The 20,742-nt window shown below is 34.2% G+C and overlaps 3 protein-coding genes across 3 annotated transcripts; 2 read left to right on the forward strand and 1 right to left on the reverse strand.

Moving 5' to 3' along the window:
- Nucleotides 1–5,295: 5,295 nt before the first annotated feature.
- LOC147282651 (uncharacterized) lies at nucleotides 5,296–7,625 on the reverse strand. Its single transcript, XM_086248044.1, has one exon. The coding sequence runs from the start codon at nucleotides 7,587–7,589 to the stop codon at nucleotides 5,772–5,774; it is 1,818 nt and encodes a 605-aa protein (XP_086104170.1). The 5' UTR covers nucleotides 7,590–7,625; the 3' UTR covers nucleotides 5,296–5,771.
- A 3,509-nt stretch (nucleotides 7,626–11,134) lies between these two features.
- On the forward strand, nucleotides 11,135–14,824 carry LOC147282652 (peptide chain release factor 1, mitochondrial-like). The gene is made up of 12 exons (XM_086246344.1): nucleotides 11,135–11,331; nucleotides 11,532–11,694; nucleotides 11,790–11,890; nucleotides 12,028–12,126; nucleotides 12,212–12,395; nucleotides 12,504–12,552; nucleotides 12,636–12,714; nucleotides 12,904–12,978; nucleotides 13,056–13,133; nucleotides 13,332–13,490; nucleotides 14,175–14,270; nucleotides 14,360–14,824. The coding sequence occupies exons 2-12, from the start codon at nucleotides 11,550–11,552 to the stop codon at nucleotides 14,552–14,554; spliced, it is 1,260 nt and encodes a 419-aa protein (XP_086102470.1). The 5' UTR covers nucleotides 11,135–11,331; nucleotides 11,532–11,549; the 3' UTR covers nucleotides 14,555–14,824.
- A 1,515-nt stretch (nucleotides 14,825–16,339) lies between these two features.
- Nucleotides 16,340–18,390, forward strand: LOC147282653 (polygalacturonase-like). The gene is made up of 5 exons (XM_086248256.1): nucleotides 16,340–16,591; nucleotides 16,724–16,846; nucleotides 17,364–17,545; nucleotides 17,721–17,949; nucleotides 18,172–18,390. Exons 1-5 carry the CDS (start codon nucleotides 16,340–16,342, stop codon nucleotides 18,388–18,390), a joined length of 1,005 nt encoding a protein of 334 aa, XP_086104382.1.
- Nucleotides 18,391–20,742: the final 2,352 nt, after the last annotated feature.

A 20,742-nucleotide genomic window follows, 5' to 3' on the forward strand; every position in this document is an offset into this window, starting at 1 on the left:
GTGGCCTACTCTATGGAGCTAACAAAGCCATGGAGCAACAACCATCGCACTCCTAAATGTGTGAATTAAACAGTGAATATTATTCACGATTAAAAAATATGTCCATTGTTAGTTATATTTTATATTGTGATAATTAATTATAATATTTTATTTACACGATTAAAATTATAATATACCTAGAAAAATAATACACATACTTATTTAATAATTTTGTTCTTAGAAAAATTAATGCTAATAAAAATTTGTAGCCAAAAATTTAAAAAACAAGTAAAAAACATTTTATTTTTACCAAACAAATAACTGAAAAACACTTTTAACATCATGTTTATTTTAGTAATTATACACAGTCACAGCACTTTTACATTAACATTTACCAAACACTTTGATACTGTTTTTTGCAATCACAGCACTTTTGAAAACATACTTTACCAAACACTCAGCTGCTTTACTTTACAGTTGACTTTACTTCACAGTTATTTTACCTCTCAACTGTTTTTTCACACAGCAATACCAAACTGGCCCTAAATTTAATTAAGCTAGCTAACTAGTTAATAAGTTAATACTAATATTAAAAAATACAAAAGAAATAAAAAAAATTAACTAAAAATTTCAAACGGTTGTTTCATTACTTTTCCTATAAATTGAGCATTTACACCTCATTTTGGGGAGGATATAAGAATGTTTACGTAAACGCCCGTGATTCGCCCGAGACCACTCGTGCGAACCAATAAAGATTGTGTTTGTTATTTCATAATTTGGTCCTTAAAGTTTATTTTCGCTCAATGTAGTCTTTACTCTTCCATGTTTATTACTGCACATCAATGTTGTCCTTCCATTATCTTCTGTTAGATTTTTCGTCAAAAATGATACAACATATGCCTTGATAGAAAAACCAACATTACCATGCTATATATGATAAGACGAATATATGCATGTAAACTAACAACTCATAAATATTTAAGAAATAACATGCCATAATAGAAAGAAAAAAAGCCATAGATACCATACTATATATAATATATTAATGCTAAATAAGATATATATGACAATATATATGCCATTGGGAAATAACTAAAATGGTAATACATTAATTAAAAGAGAATACTTGACAACATAAGAGGTTATAGAAATTGACATTAAGTGTTTGATTCACCTTCTATATGTAATTTTTTACTATTCTTACCTGGAGTTACACTTGTTATAAGGAAATTGCACTCTTGTACACACTACAAGAATTATTATTTTTAATATCTGATCCATTCTGTCCCTTTTGTTTACAATAAGAGGGACTCTTGTTTGTAAGTTTGGGCTATAGTGACATAGGAGCCACACATATATGGCTTGCCCATCCCCTTAATCAGGGTCCCTAAAGCCCATTACATGCTGCTGGGTGCATGATTCTATTATGAAAATAATATATATCAAATCCTTGGACAGATGAAAGGTAATAATTGGGAATTGTTGAGCATGTAATTAGGAATTGTCTGCATGTTATGTATAGTTTAATTGACCATGTGAAAATTAATATTCTCTTGTTCAGTTTTCATATTATAGTAATGGAGCTGTATCTTACATGATAAGATGACCAAAAATATAAATGGAAAAAAAAAATCAGGAAGACAGTAGGGGGCAGTCAAAGTAAGTAGGAATGAACTAGGGGCTGATAATATGAAAGATAAAATACCACAAACTGCTGAATACATAGAATAAGGACAGACATAGTATGTACAAAAGTTAAGTAGGGGAATATGGTAGAGTCAGGGACAAATCCAGGATCCCAAAGTGGGATGGGCTAAGTTTAGCTTATAAAAAATTGACAATATGTGTAAATTTTATTAATAAAAAAAAATACACCTAGTCAGGGAGGACATAAATACATAATGAGCTTACCCCACAAGTGAGGCACTCCACAAGATGACCAACAAAGCAAATTCTATACAATAATCAAAATAATCAAATCATAATTTACTAATACATTAATCAAAATCAAGTCTAATTAAATCATCAAATCCCTAATTTAATCACATAAAATAATCAAATCCCTAATTTTAAAATTTGGGAATTAAAAAAAGAGAACAAAAAAGAGAGTGCCAAACACTACCTAGGAGCTTGAAGTTGATCGAGTTGTAGAGATATTTCAGGTTTCACAAAAAACTTGGAGAATTCATACTTGGATTGGAAGATGTACGTGGTACGTACTGGATAGTGGAGAGAAGACATGTTGAAGACTGAAGGAGAGAGAGAGAGAGAGAGAGAGAGAGAGAGAGAGAGAGAGAGAGAGAGAGTTGAAGAGTGAAGATGACTAATGTTTGTTTTGGATACTAGTGATTAGTGAAGAATTTGGGTACGTAGTTGGGTATAAGTAGGCTGGGGTCAATATTTGGGGTAGGATTAAGTGTGAAAGTAACCTAGAAAAAAAGAAAATTCCACATGGGCTACAAAACAGGTAGCCCATAACGTGGACTCGTCATTGGGTAGAGTGAGAAGGGTGAACTGAAATATAACATTACACATAGGGAAATTAGAGTGATAAACATTTAAATAGACTAAGTCACTAGCAAAAAGGGAGGGATAGCAAAAAATCCGGTTAGTTGGATTAACTCTTCAAAATAGGAGCTGGAATGCAAAACCAAGTGATAGTAGGGGTGTACTTAGCATTTTGTCCCTTTTCCTTCCATAGATAAGCAAAAAATGCACAATCCAGCTACACATGAAGCTAGTTACTGCATACAAAGCTAAGGACCTAGGTCAGTGGACCTAGTAGTGTCATAACTATCCTTTACAACAAGGTGGCAAGCACAAGGTTGGGCAGAATTGTCCACAATCTTGTGGGAGGACCAGTTTCATAAGAGTCTTACACAACTTGGTGAGAGAGATGAGACCCCAAATCATTGGGCTAAACATGAGTAGGAAGACCTACAGGTATGAGATTAGGATAAACAATATCCATAGGGCCATGTTTGTTGTTCCCATGAGTCAGAACAGTCCTCACCTCCAACATATTGACACATCCCACAATGAGTGCCACACTTGTACTTCCTAGTAAAATCAGCCTTCCTTGCGTCGCTCACATATGATTCTCCTATATCACAACCCACAACATTTGTACACTCTGAACGGAAATTTGAAATTACCTTTGGAGAGCGGGGGGTGGGCTGCAGGATACCAAAGCTGTTAGGTGTACTTTGTGGGAGGCCACTCTCGTTGGCCATAAATGGTTGAGGGGGTACACCAAACAGGTTATCCCATGGTTGAGGAATACCGCCAAAATCAGTTGTTTACATTGCTTGAGGCAGCATGACTGAGATAGGATCCAAAGGTGTTTGATGTCCCCAAAATATGTAGTGTGCACAGGAAGATCTGATAGATCATGAAAAACTGCTACATCATCATACCATGGGTAGTAGATGTTCAGCAGAGGGTTAGGGGGAGTGAAAGGATAAGTAGGGGAATTTGAAGATTGGAAAAATGTGGAATAAATAGGTGGAAACATGGGACAAATGAGAGTTGTAGGGTATAAGGGTGCATCAAGGGAGTCCAAAAGACAGTCATCAAGTGGTTTTAGTTTGCCAACCCAATGATCAGTGATATGATCAGCAATATGGGGAACTTGTTGCTTAACTGTAGGAGGACCAAAAGGTCCCCACAAAAATGGTGATGGCTTTGGTGGCTTTGAAGGACTGGTAAATCTCATAGGAGATTTACCTTTCTTAGTAGGTGACTTTGGAGGGAGTTTGGGGGTGGATGATTCATAGGGAAGAAAACCAGGGGCTAAAATATTTTGGAAATTACTCACAGAACTTAGTGTTAAAACTAAGAGGAGTAACCAAATGAAAACATGGGTGTTAAAACCATGGGGTGAAGTAAGATGTGTAAGAGGAGCTTTATATATATATATATATAAGTGGTTACTTTCAGGTGTTGACAAATACATATATATTAGCTATAAACATGAAATTAGATATTTTAACCAGTCAGTAATGAGAGGAAAATATAATCCGAAAGGTGGATGAACTGGGAGGTGTTTCAGGCGTCATTACGCGATCCTTAATTTGCAATTTTGCACAAGCCAACTGGTTAGATATTTTATTCTTTATTTATGTATGAAGCAACAAGTGACAGTTATGAGATGTAAGTGCAGACATCAAGTTAATTCAATTGCAGTACTGGCCCTTATGGGAAGATGTGGCAGGGTTAATATTCTTCCAAACCATAATTGGATCGAGAAGCAAATTGACGGTTATATATCTGAAAGTTAAAATTGGATGTAATACTGTGATGATTGGGGACCACCTCTGTCAAGTCACCACACCTTCCCACCATAAAGTATGTATTAAACAATACTAGAGTTTTATTGAAGTTTTTGTAGACACAGAAGTGGGAGTTTTAAATTTAATTAATGAACAATGAACTCTCCAATATATATACTCCAAACAACCAAGCTAGAGTCACTAAATGACACAAAACAAACTTGCAGTAGTAAGAGTTCCCATTCTGGGCGCAACTACTCAGTCTCAGGGATTAATGGAGTTTTCTACCAAGATTATTTTCAAGCAAGATATGATCAAGATTGGTTTCATTTCTTCCTGGATAGCACAACATGTCAAGCATCTATCAACATCATCGTTATGCATTTGTTTCTCTGATATTTTGGCATCAATCTGTGTCCTTCTAACATTTAAAATTTTGTTTATACCTTCGAAAATGATCAGGAATGTCATCCAATTCATAACACAGATATTAATGAAAATGAAATCAAAACAAGCCGGTGGGGTGGGGCTGTGTTGAAACAGAGGAATAGAAGACACAAGCTTCCAGGAAAAGACACAATCTGATTAATCAGTTTCTCATTAAATGATTTCAGAAGCAATTAGCCTTCAAATACAATCTCACAGCTAACTATGTAACAAGTTACAGTCAGTCAACAATTGTCAAAGTGTACAGCTGTAGAAGAATGATGACAAGGCAGACCAGACTATGCATTACCCTTTGCTCATTTTCTTGATTGGAGCAAGTTCACAATTTAAATTTCACCCAAGAGAATACCGGAAATTAAGACAATATTGAAAATATTTGAGATGAGAAGGCATTTTGAACTGAAACGACCAAATGAGCCATTTGATGGATTTCATAGGGTACTCCACTCAATATGGCTAAGAAGCTTTTAAATAACATTTTAATCCTCATTTAAATATAAGCATGACATTTACTCCACTTGTACCTCATTTTGAAAATCTTCCATCCTTTTGATCTTTTTGGTCCCTACATCATTTTCTATGTAAAAGAAGTGACAAATTATCACAGAATTTTTTTCATTTAAAACATAGAGTCCGAAGAAAATACAAGGTTTCACTCGAAAGTATCTATCAAGTGTAAACTAAACTTACATATTAACTTTTCAGGGGTATCTTTGTTCCATTCGAAGGAAGAACCATACGAGGTCAAGCCTCATACCAGGTCCTCGCATACCCACAAGCGCTGTGAACCACTTTGACCATAAAACCTCTACCAAAACAACAAACTATCACTGCACCACCACCACCACCACAATCAACCAACCTGCAACAACTACCACACCAATAAACTTTCACACCCAGCTCTAAAGACCAGAAGAATCTACATGATAAAAGACATAAATTTCACATGATGAATATGTCATAGATAACATATAGACGACATCCATCATTGTCAAAAGTGCAGTAGTTTCAAAGTTCACTGTGATAATGATGAGTATCTGAAAAAACTATGAATTTTCAAAGAGGCAAATCAACTCATGTTATCAATGCCAACAAAGCTGGATCTACTTTATCTTTAGACAATAGGTCAATTATCAATTCCAGCGTTGATGCATCTGCAGAGAAACCCCTCTCCACCATTTCTTCAATAAGTCCCACCGCCCTTAATGTATCATCATTGTTAAGAAACCCTCGAATAATTGTGTTATAGGTGCAATCATCTGGAGAACAGCCTTTCTCTTCCATTCCTCTAAGCAACTTTTCGGCTTCACCTATTAGGCCTCCAGTACAAAGTCCATTAATCATTATAGTATATGTCCTCACATCAGGTTGAAGTCCCTTTGATGATAAACCACGAAAGAGATCCCATGCAGATTCAATTTTTCCGGCCATGCACAAACCTTCAATAAGAATACTGTAAATTACAATATCCATATCCAACTTCTTGCCTTCCATCTCTCTAAACAATTCTAATGCCATAGAAAGTTGTTGGTTTTTACAAAGGCCATCCAGTAAAACAGCATAAGTTTGGACATCTGGAAGTTGGCCACAAGCTTGCATCTTAGAGAGCAAGTTTTGAGCATCTTGTGTTCTCCCCACTTTGCAAAAACCATACATAAGAGTGGTATACGTAATGTTATTAGGAACTGGTCCTGTACGAGACATTTCTTCAAAAAGCATCATGGCCTCTTCGATCTTTTTATGCTTGCAATATCCGTTTATCAATATGTTATAACTATGAGCATCAACAATGGCACCCTTGCTACACATTAGATAAAAAACTCTTTTTACTTCCTTCAATTCTCCTCGCAAGCAGTAACCATCCATAAGCGAATTGTACGTAACCGTATTAGGTTCAATATCTCTTTCAATCATCGTTTCAACCACACTTTCTGCTTCCACAGCTTTCCCCTCCTTACAAAGTGTATCTACTAAGACACTGAAGGTGTGAACATTTGGAAAGATTTTTTTACTCACCATTTCCTTCAACAATCTCGTAGCTTCTTCCCACTTGCCTAATTTGCAAACTCCATCAATCAAAGAGGTGTATGTAACAACATCTGGGACAATACCGGTACTAATCATTTCTGAGAAGAGGTTCAATGCATCAGCAACTAGCGTGTCTTTACAAAGACTGTCAATGATGGTGCTATAGACAACTACGTCAGGTTTACAGCCTTCTTGTTCCATCTTCCTAAGCAATTGAATAGCTGCACCATTATTCCCCATTTTGCAAAATGCGTTTATTAAAGTAATAAATGTGACCACATCGGGCTTACAACCTCCCTCCACCATATTTCTGTACAGCCCTGCTGCCTCTGAAACTCTATACTCAAGAAGAAAGCCCTTGATTAGAGTGTTGAAGGTCGTGACATCTGGTTGAAAGCCAAATTTGAAGAATTTTCCCAAGACAGATAAACTACAACCCATTTGGTTCAGATGACTAAAACAATTAATGATAATGTTTAGAGTATAAACATCAGGTGCAATTCCCAACAGGCACATTTGGTTATTCAAAGATATGACCACCGAATAATGTTTCAATTTGGCAAGTTGACCCATAATTTGAGTGAAACGGACAACCGAAGGCAGAGGACGCATTTGAAGCATGGTATTGAACAAATTGAAAGCATCGTGGAGATTAGTGGGTTTGGGTTGGGGGTTTGTAGATTTTGTTGGGTTTGAGGATTGAGAATGAAACAAGGCAAAGTAATTGTTGAAGAAAAGAAGATGAGTAGAGTAGTGAAGACAAGGCAAAGGAATACCTCTGTGTCTGTTGCAAGAAGAAGAAGCACTTGTCGACATCGTCGTCTTCAGCTGGTGAAGAAAGCTCAAATGGTTTTTCTTCAGCATCGTCTTCAGCCTCTGATTTTAGCGAGTGAGGGGTCAGAGAAGAGAAGCCTCTGAATTTAGGGAGAGTTAGAGAGGTGTTCTACACTACGCGAAGCCTCATTTTAGTTTAGTTTTTTTTCTTTTAAGTAATAGTCAGCGGCTCTCCTCCCGCTTTTGTAGGAGTTTTTCCAACCTAACTTCACGTTAGGGGTCAGAGAAGCCTCTGAATTTAGGGAGAGTTAGAGAGGTGTTCTGTTAACTTGAGTCTAATACCCACCCGACCCTCAAAAACTTACACACGCGAAGCCTCATTTTATTTTTATTTTCTTTTCGTTTTATAAATATATATTTTACCATTCATTTGATAGTTTTTCTTATTAATATTATTTTCAATTCTTCTCCTTTTTGTGAATTTTGTAAGCCATATACCAGAAGAAACCCATCAGCCTTACCCGTCACATAATTCACATTTATATTATGTGCTGATGCATATGTTTTTTCTTACCCAATCCACAGACACACTACTTGAATCCAAAGGATAAACAAATAAAGCAAAGACCAAGTTAAGAGTATTTAAAGAAAAGCAGAAGGAAGTTAAAAAAATTTATAGGGAAGAAACTACTAGAAAGGACAAACCAATTGAGAATTAGAGAAAAAAAGAGTCCAAGATCTCAATGCTATGTAATTATGTATATTTTAGGCCAAAAGAAAAGTACGGCCATCAAGTCTTTTTTTCCTTTACTGTTGTTTCTTTTCAAATATTTGCTTTTTAATTTAGGTGCATCTCTTATTTGCTTTATTTTTAGTTTGTTTATTTTTATTGTAAGAAATTTATGACGTAGTGTTGATTGAACAATTTTTTTTTTTTTCCTTTTGGGAGGAGAGCTGAAAGAAAGAAAGAAACAATTAAGATGCACCAGATGAAAAAAAGCTAAGCCATTTGATGCATTTGAAACTAGCGAACTAACTATTTTGATTTTGTTTTTGGAGGAAGGATGAAGGGGAGATCAATAAAAGGGTGGATTATTGTATATGAGCAGGATAATTATTTTCTAAATTGTTTAATTGGAGGTAGTAGTGGTTCAATTCATGTCGTACTTTTGACTGAATGATGGTAGCAATACTTGGCAAAACCATTTCTCTTATTGAGCTATGCAGCCTAAACCCTATGCCCAACATATTTTACTTGAAAATAAAAATTAAGGGAAAACATCAAAATTAGGTGTAATGTACTTCTATAGTGTTGTTTGATGTATTTGGGCCTTTTTTCCCCTTGTGGCTTTGGTGGATGAGGTCCAAATTTGAATCTTTCATCCACTATATAAAACAAATAATTATTTTCTTAGAGTTTTATGGAATTGTCTTGCTTCTTTTAATTAACTTTTAATGTGTAACATAAATATATGACAATATGAAAATACAGAGTTAACAAATCTAGACCACACATTTTATCAAAAGTTTGAATTCAATTGAGGACATATATTAGTATAGTTAATTAATTTAAGGTTGCATGTGTTGACTTCCTTGGCTCATACAATGCTATCATATTAGAAGTTATTGTATATCCTTAATTTTGTCACTCTTTAGGTTAATTTTTTTTGTTCGTTTTCAATAAAAAAATATATCGATATTCCAAAACCTTATGTTGTTAGGATTGAGGAGTAAAATTTCAGTTTCGAGGAAATTTTCGATGAAATTGGACAAAAACGACGAAAATTGCTATCAAAATATGGAAATTTTGAATGAAACTTGACCATATGTTTATTTAACATATTATCTACTACATTGATGAAAAACATTGAAGAAATCAAATAATATAGTAGATTTCATGTGATATGTGATGAATATAATGCACGCCGGAGACAATGCTGTTAAAAAAATACTTCACTAATTAAGAATTACATAATAAAATTACACGAATAAATCATCAATGTGGCAACGGAAAGTAGCAAGCTTACTCAAAGGGACTTGGAAATGGTCTTCGATAGTAAAATTAAGTCGAATTGGGTTAAAATAGAACCAATCCGATAGCAGCAGCGGCGACAACGGTTTATCTAAAATTTCAATTTTACAAATTATCGTAATTGAAAAATCAAACATTAAGGAAATGAAACTTCATGATAAGGGGATAAATTTCTTTTTCATAATTTATATTTACAACTAAACGAAACACCAAAATGACCAAATCAAACCCCAAATAAAATTCTAAACCTTTTTTTATCTTTCCAATTGGCTAAAGACTCCAAAATCCAAATCTCAATCTACCTTAAAAAAATTTCTTTCCTTTTTTTTTCTCTTCTTTTTTTTTTCTTTCCTTTTCTTTTTTTTTTCTTTCTTTTTCTTTTCTTTTTTTTTTCTTTTTTTTTCTTTTCTCTTTTTTTTTCTTTCCTTTTCTTTTCTTTTTTTTTCCTTTTCCTTTCTTTTCTCTTCTTTTTTTTCTTTCTTTTTCCTCTTCTTCCCCCAGTGGTCTTCGTCTTTTTCCAGTTCTACCTTCCTGTTTTTTTTTTCTCCTGTTTTTCTTTTCTTCTCCCTTCACCAGTTTTTCTCCTCCCTTCATAATCTCTCTCTTCCCTCTCCCTCCTCCCTTCCTAATCTCTTTTTTCCCTCTCCCTCCCCGGATCTCCTCTCCCTCCAACAATGGCGCACCTTTGCAAATTCCCTCTCCGATCTCTTCTCTCCCTCCGGCGATGGTGCTCTGCCTTCCCTCTCCCTCCGGTCTCTGCCTCCCCTCTCTCTCTCTTCAATCTCTACATTGAAAATTTCGCCGAAATTTCGAGGATTTCGAAAAATTTCGGCGAAATTTTTCGAAATTAATTTGGTATGGTGTTAAAATTTCCATACTCCTAAAAAACGAAATTTTACTCCTTGCTTACTTAGGATGTGGGTCAACAATTATTTCATATTCTAATATTCCACTTCATATGTGTGTATCACTTTACCATTATAGCCCAACATGTGGAATTTAAGTTAAATTATCAGGATGCAATTACAAAGACTCGAACTAAGAATCTCATGCTCTGATACAACGAAAAAGTGTGGATATTTACCACCACATATTCTTATAAATTTAAATTTTTAGGACATGAGTGAACAATTGTTTTATATTTGAAAAATAGCGATTTTTGCCCCTAATGCCAAAAATGATAAACAAACAATAATGTAAAAAATTAGGACTTGAATATACATAGACTCTCGGAAAGTACTTACAGAGTCCTGGGCATGCAAAGAGTCTTTTTCTATGTATTTCACAACATTCCTTAAATTGTAATTAACGGGATGTCAGAGACAATAGGAATTAAATTTTGAAAGAAATTTTGTTGAAATTTTTATTTTTTTGAGGTTTTAAAATATTATCGAATTGAAATTATTAAAATTTTGTTAAAAGTTTTAATTATTTTAGTATAAATTTTCAACGAAATCAAAAATTTTTAAGATTTTTTTCAAAATTTTCATATTTTTAAACCTCAAAATTTTTTGAAAATCCAGAATTTAATTTTTTTTTGACTTAGAGGCTTAGAGCAACAAGTGAACAACCCAATAGCTCCCCAAGCTAAGCCCACCCAGCCTGCAGCCACTGGTGTGACCTGCAACCCTCCTCTCCTTCACCTTCTTCTTCTGGTTCGGCTCCCCAGTTTTCTTCTTCTTCACACAATCTCACCTCATTCACTCACTCACTCACTCCCGCAATCTTAGTTCGACAGTTCCCACCAAATCTCGGAGGCTTGTTTTACTGATTTGCTCTCACTTCCCAAAGACCCACAAGGTATTTCTTCTTTAAAACTTTATCTTTTCCTGTTTTTTCTTGTTGAGTTCATTTTTTTTATTCCAAGCTTTTGTTTCAGTCTGCTCTGAAGCTTTTGCTTGCATTGCACCATATTTTGTTTTGTTTTGTTTTGGTTTTTTCTTTTACCTATCACAAAAATTACACCTAAATTCTGTAACTTTGGCTTCGCAAACCCAAAGGGTCTGGAGAGCGTGAGAATGAGAAGCGAAGCGTGGCGTAATTTGGTTCGGGCGCTAAAACAAATCGAATGTGGAAGCAGCAGCTCCTTCGTGCCGTTGCCACTTCGACCAGCAATGGCGGCTTTTTGCCATCCCCTCCGAATTCTTTGTTCTTACTCAACCGGTGCGTATTCGAATGTGTTCCTCTCTTTTTCTGCTACTTGGGCCTTTTTCTTTTAAATTCTTATTTTACTTTATACAAATAAAAAACAAGTGCAGAATTGCAACCCCAATTGTCCCCAAAGCTTATTAAGATCATGGAGCAAAGGCTGTCGCTTATTGAGCAGAGGAGTTCTTGTCTTCACAATCTCATAAGCCAGGTTCCTTATGTCTATGACTCTCTATGTGATTTGCTTGCTTTCTAATTACGATGGAAAAAAAAAAGTGAAATGTGATCATTTTTAAAAACAAAATTGGAATTGAAATGGTGTTGGACCTGTTGGTTGGTTGAAGACAGCCGGATGCCTCACCAGAAGAGTATGCAAGGGCTAATAAGGAGCTTCGGAAACTCAGCGCTTCCATGGATCTTATAAATCAATTAAGAGCCACACACAAGGTATTGAAATTAGAACAAAAACTTCAGAACTGTTACCTGTAATTCTGTACAAACCTAATTACATCATGGGTTTATTGCTCTGCAGGAGATTGATGGGTTGAGGTCACTCATGGATGAATGTTCTCAAGATAAAGACATGCTTGATATGGCAACCAACGAATTGGATCAGGCCATCCAGGAAGAGAAAAGACTGCACAGTTCGTTGCTCAAGTCCCTACTTCCTAAGGATGATGCAGATGAGAGGGATTGCATATTGGAGGTCAGGGCAGGTATTACACGCCTTCCCATCCGCTCATAGTGACGCATACCAACACTTTTTTATTCCATTGCATTTATTTTTTCTTTTCTTTTATTTGACAAATTAATGATTTAATTAGGAACTGGTGGGGAAGAGGCTTCTTTGTTTGCAATGGACATATTTAAAATGTAAGTTAACATCAATACTTGTAAATTCTTTTATGTATTCACTTTTGAGATTCTCACCTTTTCTGGATAACAATTTACTACAGGTATGAGAGATTCTCACACAATAAAGGCTGGAAGTTTGAAGTGGTGGATATAACCGAGTCTGATCTTAAAGGATATAAGGTGTGCAGTGTGATTTCCATCCTTGTACAAATGTACAATATCTGAATCACATATTTATACACCCAATCTAAGGCAGGGGCTTTTAGAGCTAATGTATAGTATAGGATTCACCACCTGGCACCTGCTGACTGATGCGAAGTGCTACTTCCTAGTATGTATTTTTAAGTTTTGATTGTATCTTCTTTCCAGGAAGCTAGTGCAGCAATCTCAGGAGCTGATGTTTATGGGAAACTTAAATTTGAGAGTGGTATTCACAGAGTACAGGTTTCTTTCCCACCTTTTCAACACATTATTTATAGTTGCCCCTAGACAAGAAATTACTCACTGTTTTCTTTTGACAGCGAGTTCCCGTGACAGAGAAGTCTGGACGCATTCACACTAGTGCTGTTTCTGTTGCTATCCTCCCTCAAGCTGATGAGGTTCTAACCTTTTCTGAGTCTGAACTGAATATGTTATTTATTTTACATATTATTGGATCCAGCATCTATTTTTTGGACAGAAGTACTTTTTCCTTTCACATGGTTTGACATTACACAAAACTTCTTTTGTCAGTGTAGGACAAAGTACGAATTTGTCTTATTACTTTCTCTGATCATATGTATTTTGGACTGCTGCAGTTAGATGTCCACTTGAGAAACGAAGATTTGAGGATCGATACCTATAGATCTGGTGGTTCAGGGGGTCAGCATGCAAATACCACCAACAGTGCTGTTAGAGTAACTCATATTCCAACTGGCATGACTGTAGCCATACAAGATGAACGATCCCAACATATGGTATATGATACCAAACATTTTGCAACTAAATTGCAGTTTTGGTGTCCTCAAGCTTTGGACTATAACTATCCTTTTTCTTTCATTATTTGGAATTGATAATTTTGTCAATACAGAAATAGATAAAAGTCTATTTCCTGAACCATACAGTAATTATATTAGCTGTCACTACATCATGTTCTTAACTGACAATGTTTGCTGCTCATTTATGAAATTTTATAGGAAAAATTCACTGATTGATGTGCCATTCACTGATTGATGTGCCATTGTTTTGCTCTTGTCTTCTCAACTTAAAATCAACTTAGTCTTAACCTTGAAAAATTTATATGTTATTTTCCCCAATCAACATGGGATTCTCAACATGCCCCACCTTCTCTGAAAAGCTCTGATGCTCGTAGGATGTGACAAGTATATACTGGTTAAAGTTGGCATGGGCATGGTTTGTTGTTGCCTTATTTAGGATTTAGTTATTCATGGCTATGGAAATTAGACAGTCATTCTCCATATTCTTTTGCCACATCGGAATATATTGTTCAGTTATGAAATTTTGATTGTAGACCTATCTCTTATTCAAGCAATCTTTTGGCTCGTTATTTCTTTTTCAGTGTTGTTTTGGTTATTGTCCTTGCCTTTGTTCTTTTCTTTTTCTTTCCCTTACTCTTTTCCAATTTTTGAGTTCCTTTGTAGAACAAGACCAAGGCACTTAAGGTGATATGTGCAAAGCTATATGAGATGGAAAGGTCTAGGCTTCAGATCAATCGGTCAAAACTTCGATCACAGCAGGTATGACTAATATGTGATAATTGTAAATTGATATAGTTGCTTTTGGCCCTGACTTTCAAGATTGATATGGAGCTCATCACCTTGAATAGATTGGTAGTGGGGACAGATCTGAACGCATTCGTACATACAACTTTCCTCAAGGACGTGTAACTGATCATCGTGTTGGCATCACCCATCATTCAATAAGTGATGTGATGCAGGGAGAGAATCTGGATGTATTTATTGATGCCCTTCTTTTGCAGCAGGAAATGTATGCAATTGCTTCTTTCAGTTCTTCCCAGTGAAACTAAAGGACTAACAGTAGGTAGTATACCATGGCATTTGTGCTGAATATATATTTAGTGTTTTGTTTAGCATCCGATTATGCACACAAATCTTTATACTTTATTCTTGTACCCATTAATTTGTGGTCATGGATTTGTTTTAACTTTTTGAATTCGTGTCAACTAAAGTAAGTCAAATTAACTTTGTAATGCACAGGTATGGATTTACTACGTTGTTTGCTCAACGTGATACAGTTGTACATTATATTCACGTTATTATCTCTTCTACTATTAGCTTGATCCTCATCACGATCATCTTTGTTCATGCCTTTATTGCATTGTATTGCTTAAGCTTCTGGGTCCTGTTGACGGTGGGACTACACGTGTGTTAGGAAATTCTCTCTTAGAAGGATGAGATGCATAAGCATTGAGATTTGAGCAGTTGGGTTGCAAGATTTTAAATTAGATAAAATGTGTTTGAATGGCTCAAATGTCATCTACTTATGATGTTTATTTATTTATTCTTTTTTTTTTGTCTGACTTATGGTGTTTATGTATCTCATGTTTATAAGAGAAAACCTTAGGTCTTGTGATGCCGATAATTGGATTGGATTGGATATGATAAATTGCTAAATTTATGTGCATTCTTTATTCAAACATAGAACTTTTAACTTGAAAAAAGAAGATGAAGTAATTATAAGGAGAAACTTATCTCTTCCAATTTTCACAAAAATTGTGGGAAGAGTGGTGATAAGTTTTCCCTTATGGCTAATCTATCTTCTTGCCGTATTCTTCCTTTAAATTATAAGACAACTTCCTCTTTTAGTACACATTAATTAGACATTTATCGAATCTAATCTAATTCTAGGCATAGCCTCAGTGCGTTAGTGGCCTACTCTATGGAGCTAACAAAGCCATGGAGCAACAACCATCTCACTCCTAAATGTGTGAATTAAACAGTGAATATTATTCCATGCACAATATTGAGGGCAGAAATTAGGATTAATTACACAAACACTCTGAGCTTTAGGGGGTTTATAATTTTGGCCGTATATTTTTTAAATTTTCATGAACACCAAAGGTTCTAAACTGATTGCACATAATTCTTCATGATGAAAGTCAACAGAAGACTAAATTATGATAATTATCCATATAGTGATTAAATATTATTTGGCTGTACGTAATTTCACTTTCACGTGTTAATTACACAAACATCCTTTGGTATTTGGCAAATACAAAAGGATTAAAATGGGCTAAATAGCAGTACTTATTTTGAAAATACAGTCCAATGATCGTGTTAAATCTTATAGGGTGGATAACCCCAATTTCTTAAAACCTCCAAATTAAACGTCTTCTGCCACTCAATGCCTAACAATTAAAATTTTGAATCTGAGACTCTCAGATCGTGTTAAATCTTTTTGTGTCAATCCGAACCGTTCATTTTTTACATCTCCATAAACAGATCATCCTTGCAAAAAATTAGCCAAATCGGAAATCATTTGCCTATCTAACTTTGATCAAATAAATGGACGAACCAAATATTTTCGATGAAACCGTCTATTTGTTTTATCAAAGTTAGATAGGCAAATGATTTCCGATTGGGCTAATTTTTTGCAAGGATGATCTATCAATGAAGATTATCCTTACGAACGGTTCGGATCGACACAAAACAACTCGTGTACGCCCTTACAAGGTCATACCTCAACATAAATAAGTTGAGGTATACCTCAACAGAAGAAGCCTGTATATATATATATATATATATATATATATATATATATATAAGTGGCGTTGGCTTATATATGAATGGGTATTATTGTGGTTTGCAGCATTGGGAGTTTGGCCAAAGACTTGGAAGAGGAAGGAGTCCAAAATGTGACTGTTAAAAATGCAGTTTTCACTGGTACTACAAATGGGCTGAGGATAAAGTCTTGGGCTAGGCCGAGCAAGGGATTTGTGCAAGGAGTTCAATTCCTTGATGCCGTAATGAATCATGTCCAAAACCCCATTTTAATTGACCAAAATTACTGCCCACACAACATCAATTGCCCTGGTCAGGTATGAAACTTCACTCTATCTCCCCCATATTTAGTATTTCTAAGTACTAGAAATTGAATGTAGTAAAATTGGAAATGTATCGATCTTAGACATAATATCTCAATTGTACATTTTCATATATTGTTTCAATAGGTATCCGGACTGCAAGTTAATGATGTATTATACCGGAACATTCGAGGAACATCAGCAACATCCGTCGCAATAAAGTTTGATTGTAGTGCAACAAATCCATGCAGTGGGATAAGACTCGAAAACGTGAATTTGACTTGCCGAAATCAAGTGGTTCAATCATATTGTACCAATGTAAATGGGAAGGCGTTTGGAATTGTTCAACCAAATAGTTGTTTGTAATAGTCAAAACGAAATTAGACATGAAATACTTATACATATGCATACACACATATTGGCTCGTGAAATTATAGGTATGTTCCATATTCGATCTGTACATATCGATCTATACACACATATATAGGTAGTGAAATTATTTGTACTACATGTAATATTCTTTTGTTCTATTCTAATAGAAAAGTAGTTGAATGTTTTGTAGATTTGAATACTGTCATAGATACGTGTACAATACATTCTTTTGATACAATTAATCATAAGTTAGTATATATGAACTCAAACTGTTTCAGAAACCAAACTCAATATATATATTGTAAATAACTTCATTTCTTCATGTTTCAGCTAAAATTAAACACATGCATGCCCAATTTCATGAATTAAACCCAAATAGGGTTGATACGATCAGTAAAAGCCTAGATACCTTCAGTTGGACAAAGTCAGTGCCTCTGGCAATAGCCCAAACACGGATGGCATCCATGTCCAATTGTCCAGAAATGTTTCTATCTTCAACACCTCCATCAAAACTGGGGATGATTGTGTCTCAATTGGCCCCGGAACCAAGGACTTGTGGATCCAAGCCATTTCATGTGGACCTGGCCACGGCATTAGGTTCGATTTTTTATATATACCTCTTGAAAAACTAGATAGTATATATGTGTGTGTGTCTCTATGAGTAGGTTATATACAAGCTAGATATATAGTCTTTTCCTCTTAATTAATTAAAATCCTTGATATAATTAGTGTTGGCTTATATATGCATTGGTACGTGTGGTGAATATTGCAGCATTGGGAGCTTGGCGAAAGACTTGGAAGAGGAAGGAGTCCAAAATGTGACTGTTAAAAATGCAATTTTCACTGGTACTACAAATGGGCTGAGGATAAAGTCTTGGGCTAGGCGCAGCAAAGGGTTTCTACAAGGAGTCCAATTCCTTGATGTCGTAATGAATAATGTCCGAAACCCCATTGTAATTGACCAAAATTACTGCCCGCACAACCTCAATTGCCCTGGTCAGGTAACAAAGTTGACCATTGCTGGTTTTACTAGATGTTCGATGTAGGAACGGTTAAGTTGACCACAACCCCAATTAAGCTTATTAAAGTTGGAAATCGATCTAGTCTAATTTTCATTATATTTTTGATGGAGTTAATATATATTACCTTGCATTATCATAAAACATTGGAAACGTATATATTTACTTAATTTCTCAAGTTCATTTCGATATATTGTTTTATAGGTATCTGGCGTGAAAATTAGTGACGTTTTGTATCAGAACATTCGTGGAACTTCAGCAACATCAGTCGCAATAAAATTTGATTGTAGTACTACAAATCCATGCAACGGGATAAAACTCGAAAATGTGAATTTGACTTGTCAGAATAAAGTGGTTCAATCATATTGTAACAACGCAAATGGAAAGGCTTTTGGAATTGTACAACCAAATAATTGTTTGTAATATTTGAGAGAATTAGGCATGGAATTCTACTTGTACGTACATATCTATACACACATATTCATAGTGAAATTATAAGTCCATTAAATATTCTTTTGATCTATTTCTAGTACAAAAGGAGCTATTGTTATGTAAATTTGAATACTGCTAGAGATATCTTGTACATACATACATACATACATACATACATACATACATACATACATATATATATAGAGTAATGCTCTAAAATTAACTGCTTAGTAAATTAATATGAAACTAACCATACTTTTGAATTCACCACATAACTAATTAATCTCATAATCCGAACTGTTTATTTTTTAAGCCCTATTTCAACGATCATCTTTGTAAAAATTCAACTATATCATAAATCATTTAGTCATCTAATTGTGATAAAACAAATAGACGATCAATGTTTTCGATAAAAGTATATAAATAATTGTTATCATAATCAAATGGCTAAATAAATTCTAATTTTGGAGATTTTTTACAGAGATAATCTTTAAAATAGGGCCTAAAAAATGGATGGTTCAGATTTTGAGATTACATTTTGTGGTGGGCCTAATATGGTAGTTATTTTTGTATTAACTTATTAACTAGTTAATTTTAGAGCATTCTTATATATGTATATATATATATATATAGGAAACTTTAAGTCTGAGATTTCATATTTAGTATTAAATGTGGGATGAGGCAAATAGGCCCACTCCATGTAGTTTTTCAACAATCCGAACCATCTATTTTTTTAAGCCTCTATTTATAGATCATCCTTATAAAAAAATTAGTCAAATAAAAAATCATTTACTTATCTAACTTTGATCAAACAAATATATATATATATATATATATATACCATTCTTTTCAGAGATACCGCTCGTATATACATATATATACCATTTCTTTCATACATTTCGTATCAATTTGCTTTTATGGTGTATATTCAAGCGTTTCTCTAAATTATTTGGGATAATTACTTTATTTCACCAATTTATTTTTAAATAAAATTATATTTGTTAAGTACATGTAAGTAAATCACCCACTTAACTATACGTGGGTATTGGTGTGCTATCACTTATTTGATTTATTTTTTACCTAATTATTTCATTAGAAATACTCTAAGGCCCCGTTTGGGATTGCGGTGGAAGACCCAAAAGTTGCTGTGGATGACAATTCTCAATCATCTACAGCAGTTTTGGTGTTTGGTAAAAATATTAAAAACTGCTTTTTCTTACAATTCTCAACTCCCCACAACAAAAACAGAAAGCAGGTTTCTAGGTGCTTTTGAAAGCTGCAGTGAATCACAGCAACAATGAATATTTTATTTTACCCATAATATCCTCATTGATTTCTATATTTTTTAATTTGTTTATTTTAAATTAAAAAATATGTCCATTGTTAGTTATATTTTATATTGTGATAATTAATTATGATATTTTATTTGCACGATTAAAATTATAATATACCTAGAAAAATAATACACATACTTATTTAATAATGTTGTTCTTAGAAAAATTAATGCTAATAAAAATTTGTAGCCAAAAATTTAAAAAACAAGTAAAAAACATTTTATTTTTACCAAACAAATAACTGAAAAACACTTTTAACATCATGTTTATTTTAGTAATTATACACAGTCACAGCACTTTTACATTAACATTTACCAAACACTTTGATACTGTTTTTTGCACTCACAGCACTTTTGAAAACATACTTTACCAAACACTCAGCTGCTTTACTTTACAGTTGACTTTACTTCACAGTTATTTTACCTCACAACTGTTTTTTCACACAGCAATACCAAACTGGCCCTAAATTTAATTAAGCTAGCTAACTAGTTAATAAGTTAATACTAATATTAAAAAATACAAAAGAAATAAAAAAATTAACTAAAAATTTCAAACGGTTGTTTCATTACTTTTCCTATAAATTGAGCATTTACACCTCATTTTGGGGATGATATAAGAATGTTTACGTAAACGCCCGTGATTCGCCCGAGACCACTCGTGGGAACTAATAAAGATTGTGTTTGTTATTTCATAATTTGGTCCTTAAAGTTTATTTTCGCTCAATGTAGTCTTTACTCTTCCATGTTTATTACTGCACATCAATGTTGTCCTTCCATTATCTTCTGTTAGATTTTTCGTCAAAAATGATACAACATATGCCTTGATAGAAAAACCAACATTACCAAGCTATATATGATAAGACGAATATATGCATGTAAACTAACAACTCATAAATATTTAAGAAATAACATGCCATAATAGAAAGAAAAAAAGCCATAGATACCATACTATATATAATATATTAATGCTAAATAAGATATATATGACAATATATATGCCATTGGGAAAT

This window comes from Dryas octopetala, chromosome 6 (assembly GCF_963921425.1).
Source record: "Dryas octopetala chromosome 6, drDryOcto1.1, whole genome shotgun sequence".
NCBI classification, from domain to species: Eukaryota; Viridiplantae; Streptophyta; class Magnoliopsida; order Rosales; family Rosaceae; genus Dryas; species Dryas octopetala.

Bases quoted from the DNA above. Each gene is read 5' to 3' on its own strand.
- LOC147282651 (XM_086248044.1), bottom strand. From the start codon at position 7,589: ATGCTGAAGAAAAACCATTTGAGCTTTCTTCACCAGCTGAAGACGACG.
- LOC147282652 (XM_086246344.1), top strand. From the start codon at position 11,550: ATGAGAAGCGAAGCGTGGCGTAATTTGGTTCGGGCGCTAAAACAAATC. The intron at 13,134-13,331 runs GTTCTAACCTTT...GGACTGCTGCAG, and splicing joins TCCTCCCTCAAGCTGATGAG to TTAGATGTCCACTTGAGAAA. The intron at 14,271-14,359 runs GTATGACTAATA...CACCTTGAATAG, and splicing joins CAAAACTTCGATCACAGCAG to ATTGGTAGTGGGGACAGATC.
- LOC147282653 (XM_086248256.1), top strand. From the start codon at position 16,340: ATGGGTATTATTGTGGTTTGCAGCATTGGGAGTTTGGCCAAAGACTTG. The intron at 17,546-17,720 runs GTTCGATTTTTT...TGAATATTGCAG, and splicing joins GGACCTGGCCACGGCATTAG to CATTGGGAGCTTGGCGAAAG. The intron at 17,950-18,171 runs GTAACAAAGTTG...ATTGTTTTATAG, and splicing joins ACCTCAATTGCCCTGGTCAG to GTATCTGGCGTGAAAATTAG.